Source organism: Triticum dicoccoides, chromosome 1B (genome assembly GCF_002162155.2).
Source record: "Triticum dicoccoides isolate Atlit2015 ecotype Zavitan chromosome 1B, WEW_v2.0, whole genome shotgun sequence".
NCBI classification, from domain to species: domain Eukaryota; kingdom Viridiplantae; phylum Streptophyta; class Magnoliopsida; order Poales; family Poaceae; genus Triticum; species Triticum dicoccoides.
Genome location: NC_041381.1, coordinates 383,734,363 through 383,755,556, shown reverse-complemented (window position 1 = coordinate 383,755,556; position 21,194 = coordinate 383,734,363). Strand labels below are relative to the sequence as shown.

Below are 21,194 nucleotides of genomic sequence, written 5' to 3'. Positions count from 1 at the left end.
GACCAAATGACAAGAGCAGCGGTGGACTGTGCCGTTTCAGCGAGGGGCTTGTTCAGACTGAACCAACCGATGGTTCAGAGCAAAAGCAGCCATATAGATAGCCCACTGTAGGAACAGTTCGTCCACTGCCATCACGCCTATGGATTGATCCATCCGTGTAGTGCAGGTCACACAAAGGCGCTAGGAGCTAAGCTAACCTCGCACAAAGCCAAGCTACGACGCGCCCTCTCAGCTCCCGCTAGCTAGCTAGCTCCATGACTAGAGCACGAAACGACGGGGAAAGCAGCGGCGTGCGTGAGGTTTTGCTTGCCCCTCGCCTCTCCGTCGTCGCGAGATGACTGACATGCGAATCTGTCCGCTTATCTGCGGCGAGGAGTCACCCGCTGCCCGGGTAATTCTGCGCCGGGCGCACGCCATTCCGCCAGTACTGTCCTTCCCTACGGCTACGGCGTCGAGTGTCAGTGGCTAGCCAAGGAAGGCATCGTCTGAAACGTGTGCCGCCGATCATACCCTGCCTATTTGCGTCAGGAAATTGAGCTTGCAGAAGAATGTAACACTCGATCTCCGCTGCAGCTGCTGCCCATTTGATTTTCTTTAAGGCCGCTGCGCTTTTTGCTTCAGATGCTTCTGCACACTGAACTATTCGCAGAGTGTAAAGCGCGCGTGGATTAGTGGGCGAAACTATACATCGGCGGGATCGTGAGATCTGCCGCGCAAAGATTGTTCCGCGGACGATTGTCGGTCCACGGTGCAAGCACAATCTTTTAATCGCGGTGTCAGCAGCTAAGCTAACCTAGGTTACGTACGTTCTTCAGAGAAAAGCCGCTTTGTCAAATCGGGGCATCGCTTTACGCACACAATACGTGTGTGATTCTTCAAACTTTTTTTTTTGAGGGAAAGGTGATTTCTTCGATCTGGCCCGCAGAGCATTTAAGGAAGAGGCTTTTGTGATTAATTAGCCCGAGAATGATTGGTGTTATCATCGTGAAAAAATAATGATTGGTGGTAGCACTCATACAAGCTGTCCGGTCGAGAAGGAAACAGTTGGCTTACAGTTTGCTGCACACTCTCTGTTGTTCAGATTTCGAACCGGGGAGGTTTGTTTCAGCCGTTCATCGATCTGATCTCCCGGTATTCGTCAATCAGCATTCATTGGAGTAGATTCAAGCTCCCATCACTGGATTCGTTGATCTCGACGGCTTGATCGCATTATCCACATTTGGAACGGGGGTGGAGTGTCGATGCCACTGTCATGAAGTGAATGTGTACATGGCCATTTCTCCATTCATTTCATACCGACTACTACTTGCTGTTCCTAAGTCAGAGAGGTATTAAAAAGGTAACCAAACAACGATTTGAGCAAGTGGAGATTGTGAGGGTAGGTGACTACCGTTACCTGGACATTGCCAAAACCAGACACCGGTAATCCAGCATGAGTCGTGCTGCGAAACCAACACAGCACATGACATGATCAAGTGGACAGGCCCGAACACTTTTTTATTTTCCTCTGATTGAGTCTTAGTAACTCTCTAGGCAGCATGAGTAGTATACGTTGATGCACGGAGGTTTTCCCCCGTTTATTGAGGAGCAAACTTGGTGTGTGGTCGAACCACGTATCAAGAAATATCTTGATACTAATTAAAAAATTCTGAGGACCATGTTTATCTTGGTACTCATACTGAAATGGCCGTATGCATCCCTAGTTGGTGCAGAGGCTGGAAAGTGAAAATCTCTTCCATTTTCTTAGAACCGAGAGTCTCGCGTCCCTCTCGCGTCGCCTCCCCGCGGGCGACTCGGGAGGGCTCAGCCGCCGCCGCCTAGTCCCTCCAGCGTCCTTCTCCCCCTCCGCCGTTGCCGGTGGTCGGCGCCGGGCAAAGCCCGTGCGTGCGATGGCGGCGGCGGAGGGTCTCTCCTCCCGTTCCTGGATCTGCGACGGCGTGGGCGTCCTGATCCGCGGGGTGCGGCCCTCTCGACGGTGTGGCGAATCCCGGAGGGGGCGGACTTGCGACGGTGCACGCGTGCCCAGATCCATGGGTGTGGGACTCCCGGCAGCGTGTGGGCTCCCGGCGGCAGCGGGACCGGTCGATGGCGGGCTTGAGCGATGGCGTCGGCCACGCAGTGCCGGATCTCGTCGCTCGTGGCGGATCTCACCACTCCGGCCTTCATGGAGGGACCTGGACCAGGGGCGGCGACCCCGTTAGGCATGGCGACGACGCCCTCGGCTGGCGATGTTCGCGGGGGGTGGATGAACGACGTCTTGACCGCGTGGGCGGTGAGTCGCCGGTGGATCTCCTCCGCGCTATAGACTCTCTCCCACTGCAGTTGATGGCTTACGATCGCGGTCGTCGGCCTCGGTGCGTTCGCGGGGGCTGGTAGAGGTGACATCGGACCGAAGGAGACTCTGAATGACTCGTTCATCCCGACGGAGGCGACGACCAGGGTCGATGTTCTCCTCCTTGCAGGTGCCGTCGAGGTCCCTGCCCTCCACCCCGACCCCATGCCCAGGTGAAAACCCTAAATCCCTTAGATTGGGTGGCGGCGGCACCGCGTGTGTCGTACCCTTCTTGGAGGCGCCGCCTGGGGCGTTTGGGTGCTCGGTTTGAGGAACGGCAGGGGGAGGGGATGAGACCAGTGGCAATAGGTGGTTTTTCGTGTCGGAGGAGCGACGTGGCATCTGGCACGTCGACAACGGCGGGTCTCAGCGGCATGCATCAGCGGGGTCTCGCCGGTGGGCGTGTGATGATGGACGAGCGTGGGATGATGACATTGTCTGGCGTCGTGGTGGCGTCGACGGCAGCTAGACCGGGCAAGGTAGATGCAGCAGTACAACAATGAGGATGGATTGATGGAACGTGACTGCGGCTGCCTCATACCCGGCAAGCGTCTTGGTTCAGGAGTGCGTCGGACTGGTAGGTGCCTGAGGGAGTCCTGGATTAGGGAGTGTCCGGATGGCCGGACTATGACCTTTGGCCGGACTCCCGGACTATGAAGATACAAGATTGAAGACTTCGTCCCGTGTCCGGATAGGACTTTCCTTGGCATGGAAGGCAAGCTTGGCGATTCGATATGAAGATCTCCTCCCATTGTAACCGACTCTGTGTAACCCTAGCCCTCTCAGGTGTCTACATAAACCGGAGAGTTTTAGTCCGTAGGACGAACAACAATCATACCATAGGCTAGCTTCTAGGGTTTAGCCTCTCTGATCTCGTGGTAGATCAACTCTTGTACTACCCATATCATCAATATTAATCAAGCAGGAGTAGGGTTTTACCTCCATCGAGAGGGCCCGAACCTAGGTAAAAACATCGTGTCCCTTGTCTCCTGTTACCATTCGCCTAGACGCACAGTTCGGGACCCCCTACCCAAGATCCGCCGGTTTTGACACCAACATTGGTGCTTTAATTGGTGCTTCCATTGCCTCAAGAAAAAAAAAGCAGCAGCTTAGAGCTGACCAAGACTTGCTAGCCGACAGATGGACTGAAGTCCTGGCGGCCGAAGAGTATAAACTCGAATGCCCCTCCAAGAGCTACCCAAAGCGCAGGCTGCTACCCCAACTTGAGAAGGAAGCAACTAAACCTACATCACCAGCGTACGATGCGCCCGATCGGCCACCCCGTGGCCGCGACAGAGAGGCCTTCAGGCCCTCGACCCAAGCCGCACCCCGGCACCGCTCAAAAAATACCAGAGTGCGGGAAGACGCAACAGACCTGCGAGACATATTGGAGAATAAGGCAAGGCAAACAAGATCGATCTACGGATCGCGTGGGCGCCCCGCTTCACGTGATGATAACCGTCACGCCGGATATGATAAATACGGCCAGGCCGAACACAGAAGACAAAGCTCATCCGAGCTGCGTCGCGATATAGCCCAGTATAGGGGCGCCGCACACCCACTATGCTTCAAAGACGAAGTAATGGATCATCAAATCCCCGAGGGTTTTAAACCCGTCAACATCGAATCATACGATGGCACAACAGATCCTGCGGTATGGATCGATGATTATCTCCTTCATATTCACATGGCCCGTGGTGATGATCTACACGCCATCAAATACCTCCCGCTCAAGCTTAAAGGACCAGCTCGGCATTGGCTTAACAGCCTGCCAGCAGAGTCAATTAGTTGCTGGGAGGACCTGGAATCCGCGTTCCTTGACAACTTCCAAGGCACTTATGTGCGACCACCAGACGCCGATGACCTTGGCCACATAATCCAGTAGCCAGAGGAGTCGGCCAGACAATTCTGGACACGGTTCCTAACCAAGAAAAATCAAATAGTCGACTGTCCGGACGCCGAGGCCCTTGCAGCCTTCAGGCACAACATCCGAGACGAATGGCTCGCCCGGCACCTAGGATAGGAGAAGCCAAAATCTATGGCAGCCCTCACGACACTCATGACCCTCTTTTGCCCGGGAGAAGACAGCTGGCTAGCTTGTAGCAATAACATAACAAAGAGCCCTGGCAATTCGGATACCAAGGACAACAACGGCAGGTCACGTCGCGACAAACACAAGCGCCGCATTAACAGCGACAACACTGAGGATACATCAGTTAATGCCGGATTCAGAGGCTCTAAACCCGGTCAGCGGAAGAAGCCATTCAAAAGAAACCCTCCGGGACCATCCAGTTTAGACCGGATACTCGATCGCTCGTGCCAGATACACGGCACCCCCGAACAACCAGCCAACCACACCAACAGAGATTGTTGGGTGTTCAAGCAGGCAGGCAAGTTAAGTGCCAAAATCAGAGACAAGGGGCTGCATAGCGACGACGAGGAGGGGCCCCGGCCACCGAACAACAGAGGACAGAAGGGTTCCCCCCCGCAAGTGCGGACAGTGAACATGATATACGCAACCCATATCCCCACAAGGGAGCGGAAGCGTGCTCTCAAGGACGTCTATGCGTTGGAGCCGGTCGCTCCGAAGTTCAACCCATGGTCCTCCTGCCCGATCACTTTTGATCAAAGGGACCACCCCACTAGCATCCGTCACGGCGGATTCCCTGCATTGGTCCTAGACCCAATCATTGACGGATTTCACCTCACTAGAGTCCTCATGGACGGCGGCAGCAGCCTGAACCTGCTTTATCAGGATACAGTGCGAAAAATGGGCATAGATCCCTCAAGGATTAAACCCACAAAGACAACCTTTAAAGGAGTCATACCAGGTGTAGAAGCCAGATGTACAGGCTCGTTTACTCTCGAAGTGGTCTTCAGATCCCCGGATAATTTTCAAAGCAAAGAGTTAATCTTCGACATAGTCCCATTCCGAAGTGACTATCACGCCCTGCTCGGACGAACCGCATTTGCGAAATTCAATGCGGTGCCGCACTACGCATATCTCAAGCTCAAGATGCCAGGCCCTCGCGGAGTCATCACGGTAAATGGAAACACCGAACGCTCCCTCCGAACGGAGGAGCACATGGCGGCCCTGGCGGCGGAAGTTCAAAGTAGCCTGTCAAGGCAATTCCCCAATCCGGGTGTTAAGCGTCCGGACAACGTCAAGCGTGCCCGAAGTAACCTACAACAAAACCGGATGGCATGCTCCGAGCAAGCATAGCAGTGCAGCCCCAACCCCAGCCCTCGCCAGATGGCGATAGCGGTACCACGCGTACATAACTACGCTTTGGAAATACCATGGGCATAAGGGGAGGGGCACAACTACGGCACTCCCAGAATGCGGCTTAACCGCACTAGGGGCTCCCTATTCTGCCGTTTCTTTTTTATTTTTTTATTTCAGGACCCAACTATCCAGAAGGCCTGTCCGGCAATACACTCGCCGAACACACGATGCAACAGCCAGGAAGAGCGCAGGCCACGTCAAATGTCCAGGTGGTCTCTATAACGAGCTAAATACCCGCTTTACTTAAAGGTCTGACAGCTTGCCCCTGGAGGAGGATATGTCAAATAATAACACCCCTTGCTTACTGCACTATTTGTATCATTCTGCTTTCATAGCAGCCCCCCTTTAATAAACAATATATAGCTCTTATCTAATATTGTATTCATCTATTTTTATACAAATATGTTCAGTCATGACATTGTGCAACCGTACACTATGGTACGGCCAATACACCAGGGGCTTCAGCACCCCATAACACGGTGTGAGAAGATCGAACACTCTCATGAGTGCGGCACCCCGAACTTATAGCACTATATGCATCAGCTCCGAATCATGTCTTGGATCAATAGTTGGGTTTGCCCGGCTCCCATGTTTTGGTACCTTACGTTCCGCAATGTTGGCTAAGGTAGCGCTGGGAGAACTACTGCGATTGTGCCCCAGTTGAGCTGGGTTAACACCTCAGTAGAGAAAGCTAAAACTGACTGTCATGATAATGCGAGAGACCAGTCGCTGTTCGCGAGGTTTTTTTGAGTCCTTAAAGACTTATGCCGCTTCGAGCGAGGAGCCGGATTTATCCGTCCCAGGCGTGGATAGCGCCCCGAACTCGGTCTTCCGAAAACTAGGGGCTTCGCAGAAATTTAAAATTATAGAATTCTATGGCTAAGTGAGAGTGATAAAGCACTATAAGCCCGATGGCCTCGTTGTTGTGCTGAGCGCCTCCCTAGATGGACCCAAAAATGGGAACAAGAGCGCTCAGGTTTATCCCGAACACCCCAGCACTCGTGGCATGGGGGCAGAAGCCGACGACTTGCATCTCTCAGATTTAATAAATGGCCGCACAGAAGGTAATATTTCAAATTAACAAGCGTTGCTTAGCGCATATGAACAAAGTTTTCAGCGCACAAGATAACAGATGCGAGTCTACTCAAAAATTACATCTTTGGAGCATTCACCCGCTATAATGCGGGCACCCTTCAGGACACCCTCATAATACATCTCGGGCGTGCGATACTCCTTGCCCAACGGTGGCCGGTCCGTCACAAGCTTCTCGGCGTCCATCTTCCCCCAGTGCACTTTAGCACGGGCAAGGGCCCGACGGGCACCTTCAATACAGACGGAGCGCTTGATGACTTCAATCCAGGTACAAGCGTCCACCAGCCGCCGCACCAGACCGAAGTAGCTCCCAAGCATGGCTTCTCCTGGCCACAGCCGAACTATGAGGCCCTTCATGGCCTGTTCGGCCACCTTGTGGAGCTCGACCAGCTGCTTCAGCTGGTCGCTCAGGGGCACCGAATGTCCGGCCTCAGCATATTGAGACCAGAACACCTTTTCCGTCGAGCTCCCCTCCTCGGCGCGGTAGAACGTGGCAGCATCAGACACACTACAGGGCAGATCGGTGAACGCTCCTGGAGAGCTCCGGATTCGGGTAAGTAACAGATAATTCACTTTTATATGCTTGCTTTGCATAAAGAATGCCTTACCCGCCGCTATCTTCTTTATCGCCTCGATCTCCTGGAAGGCCTTCTGGGCTTCGGCCTTAGCGGTTTTGGCACTCTCAAGAGCCAAGGCAAGCTCGGACTCTCGAGTCTTCGAGTCACGCTCCAAACTCTCGTGTTTCTCCACGAGGGCCTGGAGCTCTAGCTGTACCTCCACCACCCGTGCCTCCTGTTTCTCTCGCTCAGTGCGCTCCAAGGCCGCACTATTTTCGGCCTTGGACACCGCCTCCTTCAGGGTCGCCACCTCAGACGTGGTCCCTGCAACATTCACGTTGGTCCTGTTATTATTTGCAACCAAGTATTTATATATACATTTACACAAGGTACTACGTACCCTCCTTGTCCTCGACCTGCTTCTTGGCACGGCCGAGCTCGTCCTCGGACCTCTCGAGGCTTCTCTTCAATGTATCGACCTCCGCACTCTGTGCGGCAGAGGTCAGCAGCGCAGCCTGCATTCCCATATTGACACATTTATGTTAGACTCCTGCATATATCTTTTTAGATCCTCGGCTCGAATTTTCTTTTCGAACGCCGAACTGAGCATCAGGGGCTACTGTCTATGCCGTAACATTTTTATATGTTTTACATACCTCGAAGCCTGTTAGCAGGCTGGTACAGGCTTCTGTCAGTCCGCTCTTGGCGGACTGAACCTTCTGAATCACCGCACTCATAACAGTATGGTGCTCCTCGTCGATGGAGGCGCCGTTCAGCACCTCCAGCAAGTTGTCCGGCGTCTCCGGTTGGACGGAGGCCGCCGGTGTCGTAGGCACGCCTTTCTTACGAAGGCGCCGCCTGCCGGTCTCTAGAACCGTTGTTGGTTCCGGAGCGGTGTCCGGCCCAGGGCCGGACTTAGATCCCTCTGGGGTTTTACCCCCCTTTGGGCCTGGAGTCTGGGAGGTCGCCTTGTGGCGCCTCCAGGACCACCTCCTCTTGGTTTAGCCCCTTTTGGGACTCCACCTCAGCGTCGTCTGTAGGGAGAGGGGAGGAGGCCGTCGGAAGTGAAGCGCTATTCACATTCGACGAGTCCAGGGAGCCGCTCGACGAATCGCCGAGCTGAGCCCAGGGCGGACTGCATAATTGAATTTAGCGTCAGAAGGTGCCATACATCAGAGGAGCGCCATAAGTTATTCTGGTATCCGGATACTTACGATTTTGCCAGGGGCTTGACCCTGGATGGCCATTCCTCCCCGCCGTCTTCGGCATCGGAGGCGTAGTCCGGCAGAAGGGTCCTCCCCTTCTTGGACCCTCCGCCCCCAGTTGGGGCGGCCTTCCTTTTCTTTCCTCCCCTCACTGGAGGGGGTGAGGCTTCTTCTTCTTCTTCTTCCTCCTCCTCCTTGTCCTCAGAGGCGGAGGGGGCTTCGGGGTTGTCGGGCGATGAATCCGACACCACCATGCGTCGAGAACTCTTCCGGGTCCCCGTGGCCTTCTTCTTGGCCTTCTTCTCCGGCACCACGTGAGGTGCCGGAACCAGTAGCTTCGTCAAGCGCGCGTCTGCTGGGCCTTTGGGCAAAGGGGTCGGGCAATCAAACTGCCTGGATGTCCTCTTCCAGTCTTGTCAAAGGAATAGGAGTTTAGATCCTACATAAAATCAAACCATGAAAATCAAATGTCCCAAGAAATACTAAATGCGAGCTTACTTCGGTGGCTTGGCGCTTGGCGCAGAATCCACGGTCTTCGGTGACGGGTGGGGAGACCTCGAAGCTCTTGAATAGCACCTTCCAAGCGTCCTCGTGCTTTGTGTCGAAAAGCCGGGACAGAGTCTGGTGCTTGGCCGGGTCGAACTCCCACAAGGTGAAGGCCCGTCGTTGACACGGAAGAATCCGGCGGAAGAGCATGACCTGGACTACGTTGACAAGCTTAACCTTCTTGTTCACCAGGTCCCGGACGCAGGTTTGGAGTCCGGTCACCTCTCCCGGACTACCCCATGACAAGCCCGTCTCCTTCCAAGATGTGAGCCGAGTGGGGATGCCGGATCGAAATTCGGGGACCGCTGCCCATTTAGGGTCACGCGGCTCGGTGATGTAGAACCACCCCGATTGCCATTCTTTGATGGTGTCTATGAAGGCGCCCTCGAGCCATGTGACGTTGGCTATTTTGCCCACCATGGCGCCTCCGCACTCCGCTTGACGTCCGCCCACGACCTTCGGCTTGACACTGAAGATCTTCAGCCATAGGCCAAAGTGAGGCTGGATGCGGAGGAAGGCCTCACACACGACGATGAACGCCGAAATATTGAGGATGAAGTTCGGGGCCAAATCGTGAAAGTCCAGGCCGTAGTAGAACATGAGCCCCCGGACGAACGGGTGAAGGGGAAAGCCCAATCCGCGGAGGAAATGGGGGAGAAACACGACCCTCTCATGGGGCCTAGGGGTGGGGACGAGTTGCCCCTCCTCGGGAAGCCGGTGCGCGATGTCATCGGACAAGTATCCGGCCTTCCTCAACTTTTTGATTTGCCCCTCCGTAACGGAGGAGGCCATCCATCTACCTCCCGCTCCGGACATGATTGGAGAAGGGTTGAGGTGGGAAGTGCGGACCTGGGCGTTGGAGCTCGAGTGCGCGGATGGACAAGCAAGGGAGGAAGAAGGCGTGAATGGAAAGGGTGGATCCTTATCCCCTTATATGGGCGGCCGAGACTATGAGCCCCCACCAGTCTAATAAAACTCGCTTATCTCCCAAACGCCGCGGTTGATGGCGCGGTTGGGTTACCCACGCCCGTATTGATGAGAATCCCGGAATAAGGGGACACGATCTCTGCTTTGACAAGACGTGCCAAGGAAACCGCCTCGCTAAACGCGCTGATGTGGAACAGTAAAACGATTTGAATAAAGGCCTGGCAGTGGCGTGATGTCACGCTGCGGAGTACGTCAGCAGATTAGATTTGTGCAAATATTATTCTCTCTACGGTGGCATGTGGAACTTATTTTGCACAGCCGGACACTATCCTTGTGTTCAACATCTTCTATGGAATATTTGGAGGAGGAACCCGCCTTGCAATGCCGAAGATAATTTGCGCGTCGGACTCGTCGTCATTGAAGACTGGTTCAGGGGCTACTGAGGGAGTCCTGAATTAGGGGGTGTCCGGATGACCGGACTATGACCTTTGGCCGGACTCCCGGACTATGAAGAAGATACAAGATTGAAGACTTCGTCCCGTGTCCAGATAGGACTTTCCTTGGCGTGGAAGGCAAGCTTGGCGATTCGATATGAAGATCTCCTCCCATTGTAACCGACTCTGTGTAACCCTAGCCCTCTCCGGTGTCTATATAAACCGGAGAGTTTTAGTCTGTAGGACGAACAACAATCATACCATAGGCTAGCTTCTAGGATTTAGCCTCTCTGATCTCGTGGTAGATCAACTCTTGTACTACCCATATCATCAATATTAATCAAGCAGGAGTAGGGTTTTACCTCCATCGAGAGGTCCCGAACCTGGGTAAAAACATCGTGTCTCTTGTCTCCTGTTACCATCCGCCTAGACGCACAGTTCGGGACCCCCTACCCGAGATCCGCCGATTTTGACACCGACAGTGCCCCATACCTGGCAGGCGTCTTGGTTGGGACCCTAGGTCTTAGATGTTAGATTTGGTTGTGATGTCTGTTTGGTATTAGGCCCAACTATCAGCATCCCTACATCAACTGGATAGAAGTAGCGGCAGATGTTGGCTAGACGGTGGCTTTAGTCTTACTGTTGTATGACTTTGTAAGGTATTGTGTAAATAATTAATAAAGTGGTTGCATGCATAGGAGTAGCGACAGATGTTGACTAGACGGTCACTTTAGTTTTACTGTTGTATGACTTTGTAAGGCCGTGTGTAAATAATTAATAAAGTGATTGCATGCATCGTCCAGATGCAGAGGCCGGGGGTCATCCTTCTTTTTTAAAAAAAATATAAAAAATGAGTAGTATGCAGTATGCCGTTAGCAGTGTATACTTATTAAGTGCTAACTGCATCAGTTCTCAATGCATCTAGTACAGTAAAAATCAAGGACAATGGCTCGGTGTGCTCGGGTAAATAATTTTGTTGCGTGACCACGGATGTATAATATGGTTAGGAACCTTCGGGCTCAGAAGAGTGAAAGATCGCCTGATTGCGCGTCCCCCTACATGCATGGCCGACACTGGGTGATATCATATTGTAATATTTCCTCGATCAAACTGCACGCGCATAGTTCCAAACACCGGGTGATATCATGCAATAATTTAACAACAGCATCATTTGACCGGGGATCCGATTAAACAAGCAGCAATGATCAATGTCGCGCCAGCACAATAACGGAGCAAAATGCCAGTACTACGTTGATTGAAGCGACTCTTTGCATGCCGGCGTCACGCCGCATTGTTTGATCGATGAAAAACGATGGCTCGAGAAACTTAGTGAAGATGTTCTCTTCAGTTTGGCTTTATCTCGTTCAAAGTTATCTGATGAATCGCCCGCTCCACTTCACTGCTTGTTTGCTTGTCTTAAAACTAATGCTAGTACGTACGATCATCACTCGTTTAATTCAGGGATTTACTGATGACGCGATCTCAACCCTCTCCATGTCTTGTGATTAGTCGGCGTGCATTATTGAAGAGCAGTTGGGGAGAGAAAGATGCCTCGAGAAGTGGAGGAAGCCATTGACCTCGATCCGTCGCCTCATGTGCTCTGCTACTTCGGCTATATAGATAGACAGCTTCGTCCACACCCACTCCATCCCTCCCATTCCACTGCTCCTTCCTCCTCGCCTTCGACCGCCATTGACACCACCTGCATTTCCACTTCCCGTTCCTGTTCCTGCAACCCGAATGCGCTTCCATTTTTCCTCTGCTCCAACCCTAGAGTGACCGGTCCTGTTCTTGAGATAGAGCTGGGCACCATTTCCCTTCCGCTTCCTTAGCCAAACCTTGAGAAAAAACCTGCGAATCATGTAGAGCACACCATCTCCAGCATCGACCCAGATCCAACCACAAAAACCACAAAAAAATCAGTCACTTCCTAGTTTCAAAAGGTTGCAGAAAATCTAGCATATCTAGTAGGCTGGATTCACCCGCACCGAGTCCTTAGCACGAAATCTAGAAAAGCCTCCAGATCATGTAAATTTGTCCGCCGTCTTTCCTTGCCATCCAGACAAAAAACCAACAAAAAAAAAGGTTAACAGAAACTCCAATCATGTATCGCTAGTCGTAGCCATCAGTCGCGGTCCTGTGATCCTGCTGGAGATAATCCGTCCATTGCCGTAGCACCACCTTCGCAAAAAACCGTCAAATCATGTAGTTAGTGAGCCTCCTATTTCCGTTCCACCACCACATTCGTCTTGAAAAAACCCCCAAAAAAGAGAGGGAGAAGAGAGAGTTGGCCGCTTGATTAGCAGAGTGGTGTGATGGAGTCGGCGGCTGGGGCGGAGACGCCGAACCTGTCGGCACCGGCGACGCCGGGGACGCCGGCACCGCTGTTCGCGGGGGCGCGGGTGGACTCGCTGTCGTACGAGCGCAAGTCGATGCCGCGGTGCAGGTGCCTGCCGGTGGATGCGTGGATGTCGTCCAACGCCTGCGTCGTGGAGATCCCCGCGCCGGACGTCTCGCTCCCCCGCAAGGTACGCCGGACGTCGCGCTCGCGGCCATGCACGTGCACATTGCCACACCATATTCGGCCTCTCTCTCAGTATCGCTCTCTGCAATATTTTATTTTACTCTTCTGTTGGCCACCCCATGGATGAGCATATATTGCTGTTCTTGTGAGTGCTTTTTTTTATGAGTTCCGTATCTGGAAATGGATTTATCTTCTTTTCCGAAACTGTGCCGGAGACATTTTCCGTATGTAGTACGTAGTACGGGACGGTACAATGTTATGCATGCACACACGGAGCACAAAACACAGCCAGTTTCAGAACGTAGGGTCCTGCTAGAGTGCTAGTGTACAGCACACACCGCAACAGTACAAAAGTTCGTGTCTGGCTCTACGCAGCCATGACTCGCGTAGGCAGATCAGGTGCACAAAATTTGGGCCTGGCACTGCGGGCGCGTAATCGAGAGATATGCTTGTAAACTCTGTGACGCCATACCATTCAGCGTTCAGTCCCTAAACCCAAAGGCATCATGTGTTAAAAAAAGGTTTGAAGTAATAATATTCCCTAACAACCCGGATAGCCACTCCTCTAGTGAACTCGAGGCAAAGTAATTTGCGGAGATCTTAAAATACCATGAGTGCATCACTTACAAATAGCAAAGTACAAATTGGATTTGACGTAAGCCAGTCCAATGTATTCTAACGTCTCAAAAATTAAGTTGAGTAGCTGGAAATTATGCCTTCATTGAAAATTTAGACCTTTAATATCACCATGCTCCTTTATTAAGGAAAGTATGGGAACATGCTTCTATATCATTTTTGTTCTAAGAGTATTAAACTATAGGGGATACTCTTCGCACAATATTTTGCTATAAGATATTGTGGTTGTAGCATTTTTCTTTTGAGGTCATGAAAATTGTGCTAACTTCACAATTTTTGGTAAAAAGAACCCAGAGGAGAGTTCCAATTTGATAAGTGGCATTATACTTTGGAGAAAGTATTTATACACTCCCTCCATTACTTTTTATAAGGCGGTTTTTTAAGAAAGTTTTTTCTTTACGAAGTTTATAGAAAAAGTATTAACACCTACGAAATCGAGTCGGTATTATTAGATCCATCGGGAAATTCATATTTTATTTATTTACTATTGCAGTCATTGACAGTTCCTTGCAAATGTAGTCAAACACACACAAAAATGAATTATGACAAAATAAACTTATAAAAAGGGACGGGAGGGGTACCCAACCTGTGCAATGCAATAAGTTTGCTAGCTCTATAAAAACCTTTGAACTTGGCTTATCCGTTGTTTCCATCCAACTCCTTGCACAACCTTGAACTAAATATGTTGCAATAATTAAAAAATGGTCAAGAAATTTCATCTAAAGTGTCAGGATGCAATAAAAATGTTGCAGATAAATATAGTGTGCTAGAATATCACCAAGATGATCTAACGAGTTTGTCTGAAATAACGGTTCAAAATTTTCAAAAGCGCGTAGCGAATAGTTTTGGAAAATTCTGATGACGTCGTGAATCCAACATACTCCATTTGTTAGTTCTTTTTTGTATGTATAGGTTTGTCAGGAAAATACAATGCATTCTGTTGAGGGCAATTAAGCTGGCCAAATACTGTTTAAATAAACTTAATTTTGTTCTGTATTCTGTTTCTTAGTTTTTTTTAGAACAACATTCACTCTTTTTTCTTTTTTTAGATTATTCTGTCTTTTTTAGTGGACTTGCTATTTCTCTGCTGGGGGCAAATCAAACATACATGGGCCTAACATGGGCTGATTCTGAGATGGTGGGGGGAACATTATTGAGCAATAAAGAGTAAGTGTGTTTTAGCCTAAAAAATGCTAATGTAAGTTGAGACACACTTTTTTTTCCATCAACATGCATGCACTACATGAAAATATATTACTACCCCTAAAAATTGGAAATGATATCCCGAATGTTCGGGATTTGACCATGGCAAATCAAACGTTTTTAATGACAATTTTATTAACAGGAGGATGACAAGTTTAGTTGACATGCCTTGCAACTTTCTGGAAAAAAAAATACACTACACGCCGATTTGCCATGCAATGACACCGTTGATAAGACGATGTGATCTTTGCTTGGAGTTGAAGTACAATTATTTCTCGGGTAAGGTTCCTGTTCCTGGACGTGACATAAGAGGACAAGCATGTCCAAAACTCATAGTTGACTCAATATATCGCCTCAGCCTTCGCCACCCGTTAGCGTCGAGAATGGTTGCTTCCCTTTGGACGTCTCGATCACCTGTGACATGTCCGATCTGACTCTGTCTGCAACTCTGCGTAAAATTATTGGAGAATGATGGTTTACGAAAAACTAGGGAGCATATATAAAATCCAACGGGGTATCGCCATGTGATGGCAAAATCAATTTGTCATTTCAACTTTTATTTAGTGTTTGATGATCAAGACCGCTGAATTCTAACGCAACTTCACAGTTGACAGTCGAACAGACGGAGAAAAAATAATAGGAACTAGAATATGGTACTAGTGCTAGGAAAAAAAATCTTATACGGGCTGGGCTTTGTTTGTTCTTTGTCGGACGTACATAGGCCATGAGCCATGACCCACGAATCCTTCAAAACTGACCCATGAATCACAATCGTGCAGCTCGGCGCGGAGTTCGTCGGGACGTTCATCCTCATCTTCTTCGCGACGGCGGCGCCGATCGTGAACCAGAAGTACGGCGGCGTGATCTCGCCGTTCGGGAACGCGGCGTGCGCGGGCCTGGCTGTGACGACCATCATCCTGTCGACGGGCCACATCTCGGGCGCGCACCTGAACCCGTCCCTGACCATCGCCTTCGCAGCGTTCCGCCACTTCCCCTGGCTCCAGGTCCCGGCCTACGTGACGGCCCAGGTGCTGGGCTCCATCTCCGCCGGGTTCGCGCTCAAGGGCGTCTTCCACCCGTTCCTCTCCGGCGGGGTCACCGTCCCCGACGTCACCATCTCCACCGCCCAGGCCCTCTTCACCGAGTTCATCATCACCTTCAACCTCCTCTTCGTCGTCACCGCCGTCGCCACCGACACCCGCGCAGTACGTCGCTAGCTGACCATGGCTGAATCCTCATCGCCACACGCGTGTTCGGTCTGACCATGACTAAATCCTTTGCCGTCGTTGCGTGCAGGTGGGCGAGCTCGCCGGGATCGCGGTGGGAGCCGCCGTGACGCTCAACATCCTCGTGGCCGGGTAAGTTACGCAACGCAACGTGCGTGTGAATGTAACTCTCAGGACAGAGATGTCTCGTGGTCTGTAATGATGACTGTGCGTTCGTGGCAGGCCGACGACGGGAGGGTCGATGAACCCGGTGAGGACGCTGGGGCCGGCGGTGGCCGCGGGGAACTACAGGCAGCTGTGGATATACCTGGTGGCGCCGACGCTGGGCGCGGTGTGCGGCGCCGGCGTGTACAAGCTGGTGAAGCTCAGGGACGTGAACGGCGAGACTCCGCGCCCGCAGCGCAGCTTCCGACGCTGATCCATGTGCACGCAAACTCCGGCCCGTGCATGTACGGTTGGTTGCTGATCAGCAACAACCGGGTGCGTACGGACGCCGGTAAACATATTACTCCTACGATTTCCATGTTCCAGTGCCGCGGACACACCGTGACTGCTAGCATATTTGTGTCCCGTGATTGTAATAAATGAATTAACGCCGTTTTGCTACGTCCAGAACGGCGTGGACTCTGCTTTATTTACTCCTACTAATAGAATGTCCGTGCATTGCTATGATTAAGTGACAGTCCTTTGAATATATATATTGCCTTTATCAATTTCTTTAGCAGATACTATGAGAGCAACTATGCACCAATCCAGTGGCGGAGCTTGGGCTAAAATCAGGGGGGGCATTGGCTAGGAGGGGCAAACAAAATCACAATATGCTGATTTTTAGTGAAAAATGGGTCAAATACATAGGTATATATGCAATTCTTTGAGCTGGAGGGCCACCGCCCAGGTTGCCCCCCATGAAGCTCCGCCACTGCACCAATCGCCTGCATTTTTTTTGGTGGTAAATTTTTGTGATCATCTTCTTCCTCCCTTCGTCTTCCTCCTTCTGTTCCAATGGCCCATCCTCCTACTCTGGGTGTGGCCGATGTCGATGTCTTGCTCTAATCTATCCGAGCTGCCTTCTCTGTCAGTTCATCGTTGCCCCGACACTGGTCGCGGCCGGTGTTGATGTTGACCTGCCCATGCATAAAACATTATGCAAATCTCAGATAATCTCTTCAACAAAAGTTCTTGGCAATGGCATATGCATAGCTTCTTTTTTTTTGAACGGTCGGGAAGGGAGGGGATCCCTCCCCACCTGAATATATTGCTCAAAAAGTTGTCGAAGCCAAGAGTCACCCCTTAAGTTTCGGCTGGTCTAGTTTATAAGGGAAACATGATCAAAAACTTCAACAAATTGACCTGTTTAGGAGGGAAACCAGGCTGAAAACTGCACAAGTAGCAAAGGTTAGAAAAGATGAGAAAATTTTGATGCACCTCAATGACGAATGATGGGGAGAAGAAAGAATGCCCAGGACAAGGCACAACCTAGCTAGCGGACCAAAGGATCATCACCACAAAAGGCACAAGTAGATGTGGGGTGTCGTCGAGGGATCAATACCAAGACTAAGCAAGCAACCTAACGCCCCGCACCGGCACAGAACCACATGACACAACTCAGGAGCATCCACAACCAACGACGACAATACAAACCTTGACTTGGAGCTCCGCCATGGGAAGTAGGAAGGATTAGCAGGTTTGGGGAGGCATCTTGCGTCATCGAAGAGCAAAGATGAACCGGAACAACACCAAGAGCACTAAGCTTACCGCAACACAACCGCCACCATGAGAGGTTCTTGAACATACACAACAGCATGGCCAACACCCAGGGAACACCACCAAAGACGCCACCACCAACATCCTCACACGCCTCCGCTGACGACACCACAACCCCAGCCCCACCCTCAGCCAGACGGTCCTACAACAGCAACAGGGACTCCAAAAGTGATGACTCCAAGGAGTATGTGATGTCAAGGACACCGCCGCCGCCCGATCACGCATCGCTCGATCTAAGGTTTTCACCGGAGCCTGAGGCGTTGGTCTGGAGCTGCCACAAAATCCGTGACTACACCCCCAAGGGGGAAAACGACGTCCGAGGACATCGTTGCCGCCGGCATCGCCAAGGTAATTGCAAGTTTTTCACCTGGATCAGTGCAGCCAACCAACGAGCTGTAGAGGAAGCTGACCACCGAGCCCCAGCTAGAATAGGCAAGGGCAGGTCACCCTTCATGGAAGAAATTTGGACAGAAAATAATAACTTTTACACTGGAGGAATGTATAAAAGGATTATAACCTTCAAACTATAGCTAATATGGTATACATCTTCCTAGTAGGATCAAGATCAAATTTTGGAGTAAATAGCATAAAGCTACTAGTTTACAGGTTAGGGTTCCAAAAAACTACCACTTTTTTAATTTTCTCAGAAAGTTACCAAACGCGCGGTCCGCTGTTTCAAAAAACCCAAACCCGCGGTGACTAGCGATTTAACCGTTTTTCTGATGGCCTGGGCCCATCTGTTAGCCCACGTGGCCACGCGCGCTCACGGCGCGGCAGTTCACGGCCGTTAGCCGACCGGCCCGGTCGGAAGTGGGGTAAATATACCCGCTCGATCGGTCGGGATCACACACTCGCTCACTCTCTCGTTGCTCGCTCACTCCCCTGCTCTCACTCCCCTGCTCCAGTACGAGCTCGCCGCCGCGCGCCGTCTTCGAGGCCGGTGGCCGTCGACCTCCTTGCCGCAATGCCTTCCTGGAACGACGAGGAAACCAGCTCGGAGGAGGAGTGCGAGGCTGTCAGCATGGACATGGGACTTAAGGTAAGTTCTTTGCCACCTAGGGTTAGGGTTAGGGTTAGGTGCTAGTAGCTTAGGATACAGCCATGGATTTTGCTTAGTGTAGTGTTGTTGTTGTGTGTGTGATACTGTTCTTGATTAGTGGAGGGTGCGGTTTGATTGTAGGATTTAGGTAACCTAGGGTTCATCTCTGTACAGTGTTAGGGTTCATGCTGATTTGGGGATTTAATGAACAGTGCAAGTTGATTCTGGTATTGAGTGCAGATTGAAACTAGATTTTGTTGGTTATTATGGTTGCAGGAGGAACCAGACACCACTGTGGAGCCCCTTTTCTGTGGCCAACTTGAGCTTGCTCATCCCAAGTGCATTCTGCACCAACTGAGGCCTATTAAGCGTGTTGCTTTTGAAGGGCCTGTAACAGGGAGGCGTTTCTATGGCTGCCCAGTCCAGGTTAGATGCCAATTAAGTTTTCTGCTATGGATGTTCAGTGATGTTTGATATGATGGAGCAGTTTGTTTGATATGACAGACACATATGTATTTTTGCCACTTTGGCAACTTACTAATGGCATTGTAATAACTTTTCACATTTACAAATGCAGGAAAATGGTGTGAATTGTGGTGTTACAGAGTGGGTTGATGGGCCTTGGCCAACTGTTCTTCAGAGATGTTTGTGCAAGCTATGGGAGATGTTCCATGAGCAGAACTTTGGAAGGGTACATGACAAGGAGAAGTTTGAGCAGGAGTTGACAAGGCTTAAGAGTGAACATGAAAGGGAGTTGGCCAAGCTGAGGACTGAAAATGACAAGCTTTGCATTGAGTACACCAAGCTTGTTGATGATGTATCCAAGATGTTTGATTGGCAGGATGGTAGGGTGGACAAGAAACAAGTGGAGGAGGAAGAACTTGAGAAGAAGAAGAAGGAGCTAGAGGAGAAAGCCATGTTGGAGGTGCAGATGGAAAAGCTCAAACTTGCAAAAGAGCAGAGGTGCATTTTGCAGAGCCAAGCTGATATCATCAAGAACACTAGGAAGGCTATGAAGGATGTTGAAGTTGACAAAGATGTTCTTAAGAAGGAGAAGGCAAAGCTTGAGCTTGTTGTTGCTGAGCTGCTGAATGAAGGGTATGGCAGCAAGGAGAAGTTAGAGCAAATCAAGGCCATCCTTGAGTCTTGAACTTGCTGTGATATGTTGGTGAAGTAAGTACATCCAAAGCCCTTTATATAAGGATGTGGCCTGGCATGATTTCAAGTAATTATGGGTGTACATTTTTGGGGAATGTAAAGTTTAACCTAGTGTGTAAGAACCTTATTTCCTATGTTGTTAAGTTGTAATGGATCACCTATGGTATTAAGTGTTGTAATGGATCTCCTATGCTATTAAGTAGTGGAAATGGATCTTCTATGCTATTAAATAGTGGAAATGGATCTCCTATGCTATTAGGTGTTCAACTTGATCTTATATCTTTTATATGTTATTTTTTATCCTTCATATATTATTTCTGTGGGTAATTGGGCTTAGTGGCCCACTACTCTCTGACCAAATGCAACCCTAGGCCTACTAACCCCAATCCCCCATCCATCTCTTAATATAAACCCCTCCCCACCCCCACCCTTTCCCAGTGACTCCACCAGCCGCCACCCAAAAGAAACCCTACAGATGGATCCTGACATGGGAGATGTCACAGAGGAAGAGGGGGAGGCTGTGGAGGTACGGACAGTAGCAGCATCACAGAGGAGGAGGAGGAGGCGCAGGCAGAGGGCACTAGAGGCGGCCCAGGATGAGCAGCAAGAGGAGTTCAACCGCCGACTCTCCAACAAGGTACTGGAGAAGTGCAATGATGAAGAACTAGAGTTGGTTTTCACTGGTGGCAGGGGAAGGTCATTCATCCAGATCATTAGGTGGGCAAGGATGAGGGCAGTCATGGCTCCTCATCCAGCAACTAGGACCAAGTGGGTCCGTTTCTTTGAGCGCTATGACTAATATGTCAATCTAGCTATCTATGTTTCTATCTATCTTTCTATCTGTAAGTCAATTTGAGAGAGACTTGTAGCAGCACTTGTAGTAGTATTTGTGAGATTTGGATGTAATCTATGAGACTTGTAGTAGTATTTGTGAGATTTGTAGTAGTATTTGTGAGACAGATGAATTGAAGTTGCAAACAAGTGCAGAATCCACATACAGTACCATATTACAAACCAAATTAAAGAGTGCAGTATCAAGTACTTAGTGAGGCAATGTTATTACAAACCAAATCAAACAGTATCAAGCACTTGGAGTTCAACAACTTCAGCTAGTTGCCACTTGCATAAAAGTAATCTTTCAGCCTATTAGATGGCTTCCTGACCCTCTTTGACCCATCATGCACAGCACTTGTAGCCTGTCTAGGAGCAATGAAAGATCCAGTGCCACCTCTATTAGCAGTAGCTGACCTGGTGTTCTTTGCTGG

The 21,194-nt window shown here is 50.5% G+C and overlaps 1 protein-coding gene across 1 annotated transcript; it reads left to right on the top strand.

Annotated features, from left to right (window-relative positions):
• Positions 1-12,020: 12,020 nt before the first annotated feature.
• Positions 12,021-16,662, top strand: LOC119336811 (aquaporin NIP3-1). Its single transcript, XM_037608895.1, has 4 exons — positions 12,021-12,907; positions 15,522-15,947; positions 16,039-16,100; positions 16,191-16,662. The coding sequence occupies exons 1-4, from the start codon at positions 12,695-12,697 to the stop codon at positions 16,384-16,386; spliced, it is 897 nt and encodes a 298-aa protein (XP_037464792.1). The 5' UTR covers positions 12,021-12,694; the 3' UTR covers positions 16,387-16,662.
• Positions 16,663-21,194: the final 4,532 nt, after the last annotated feature.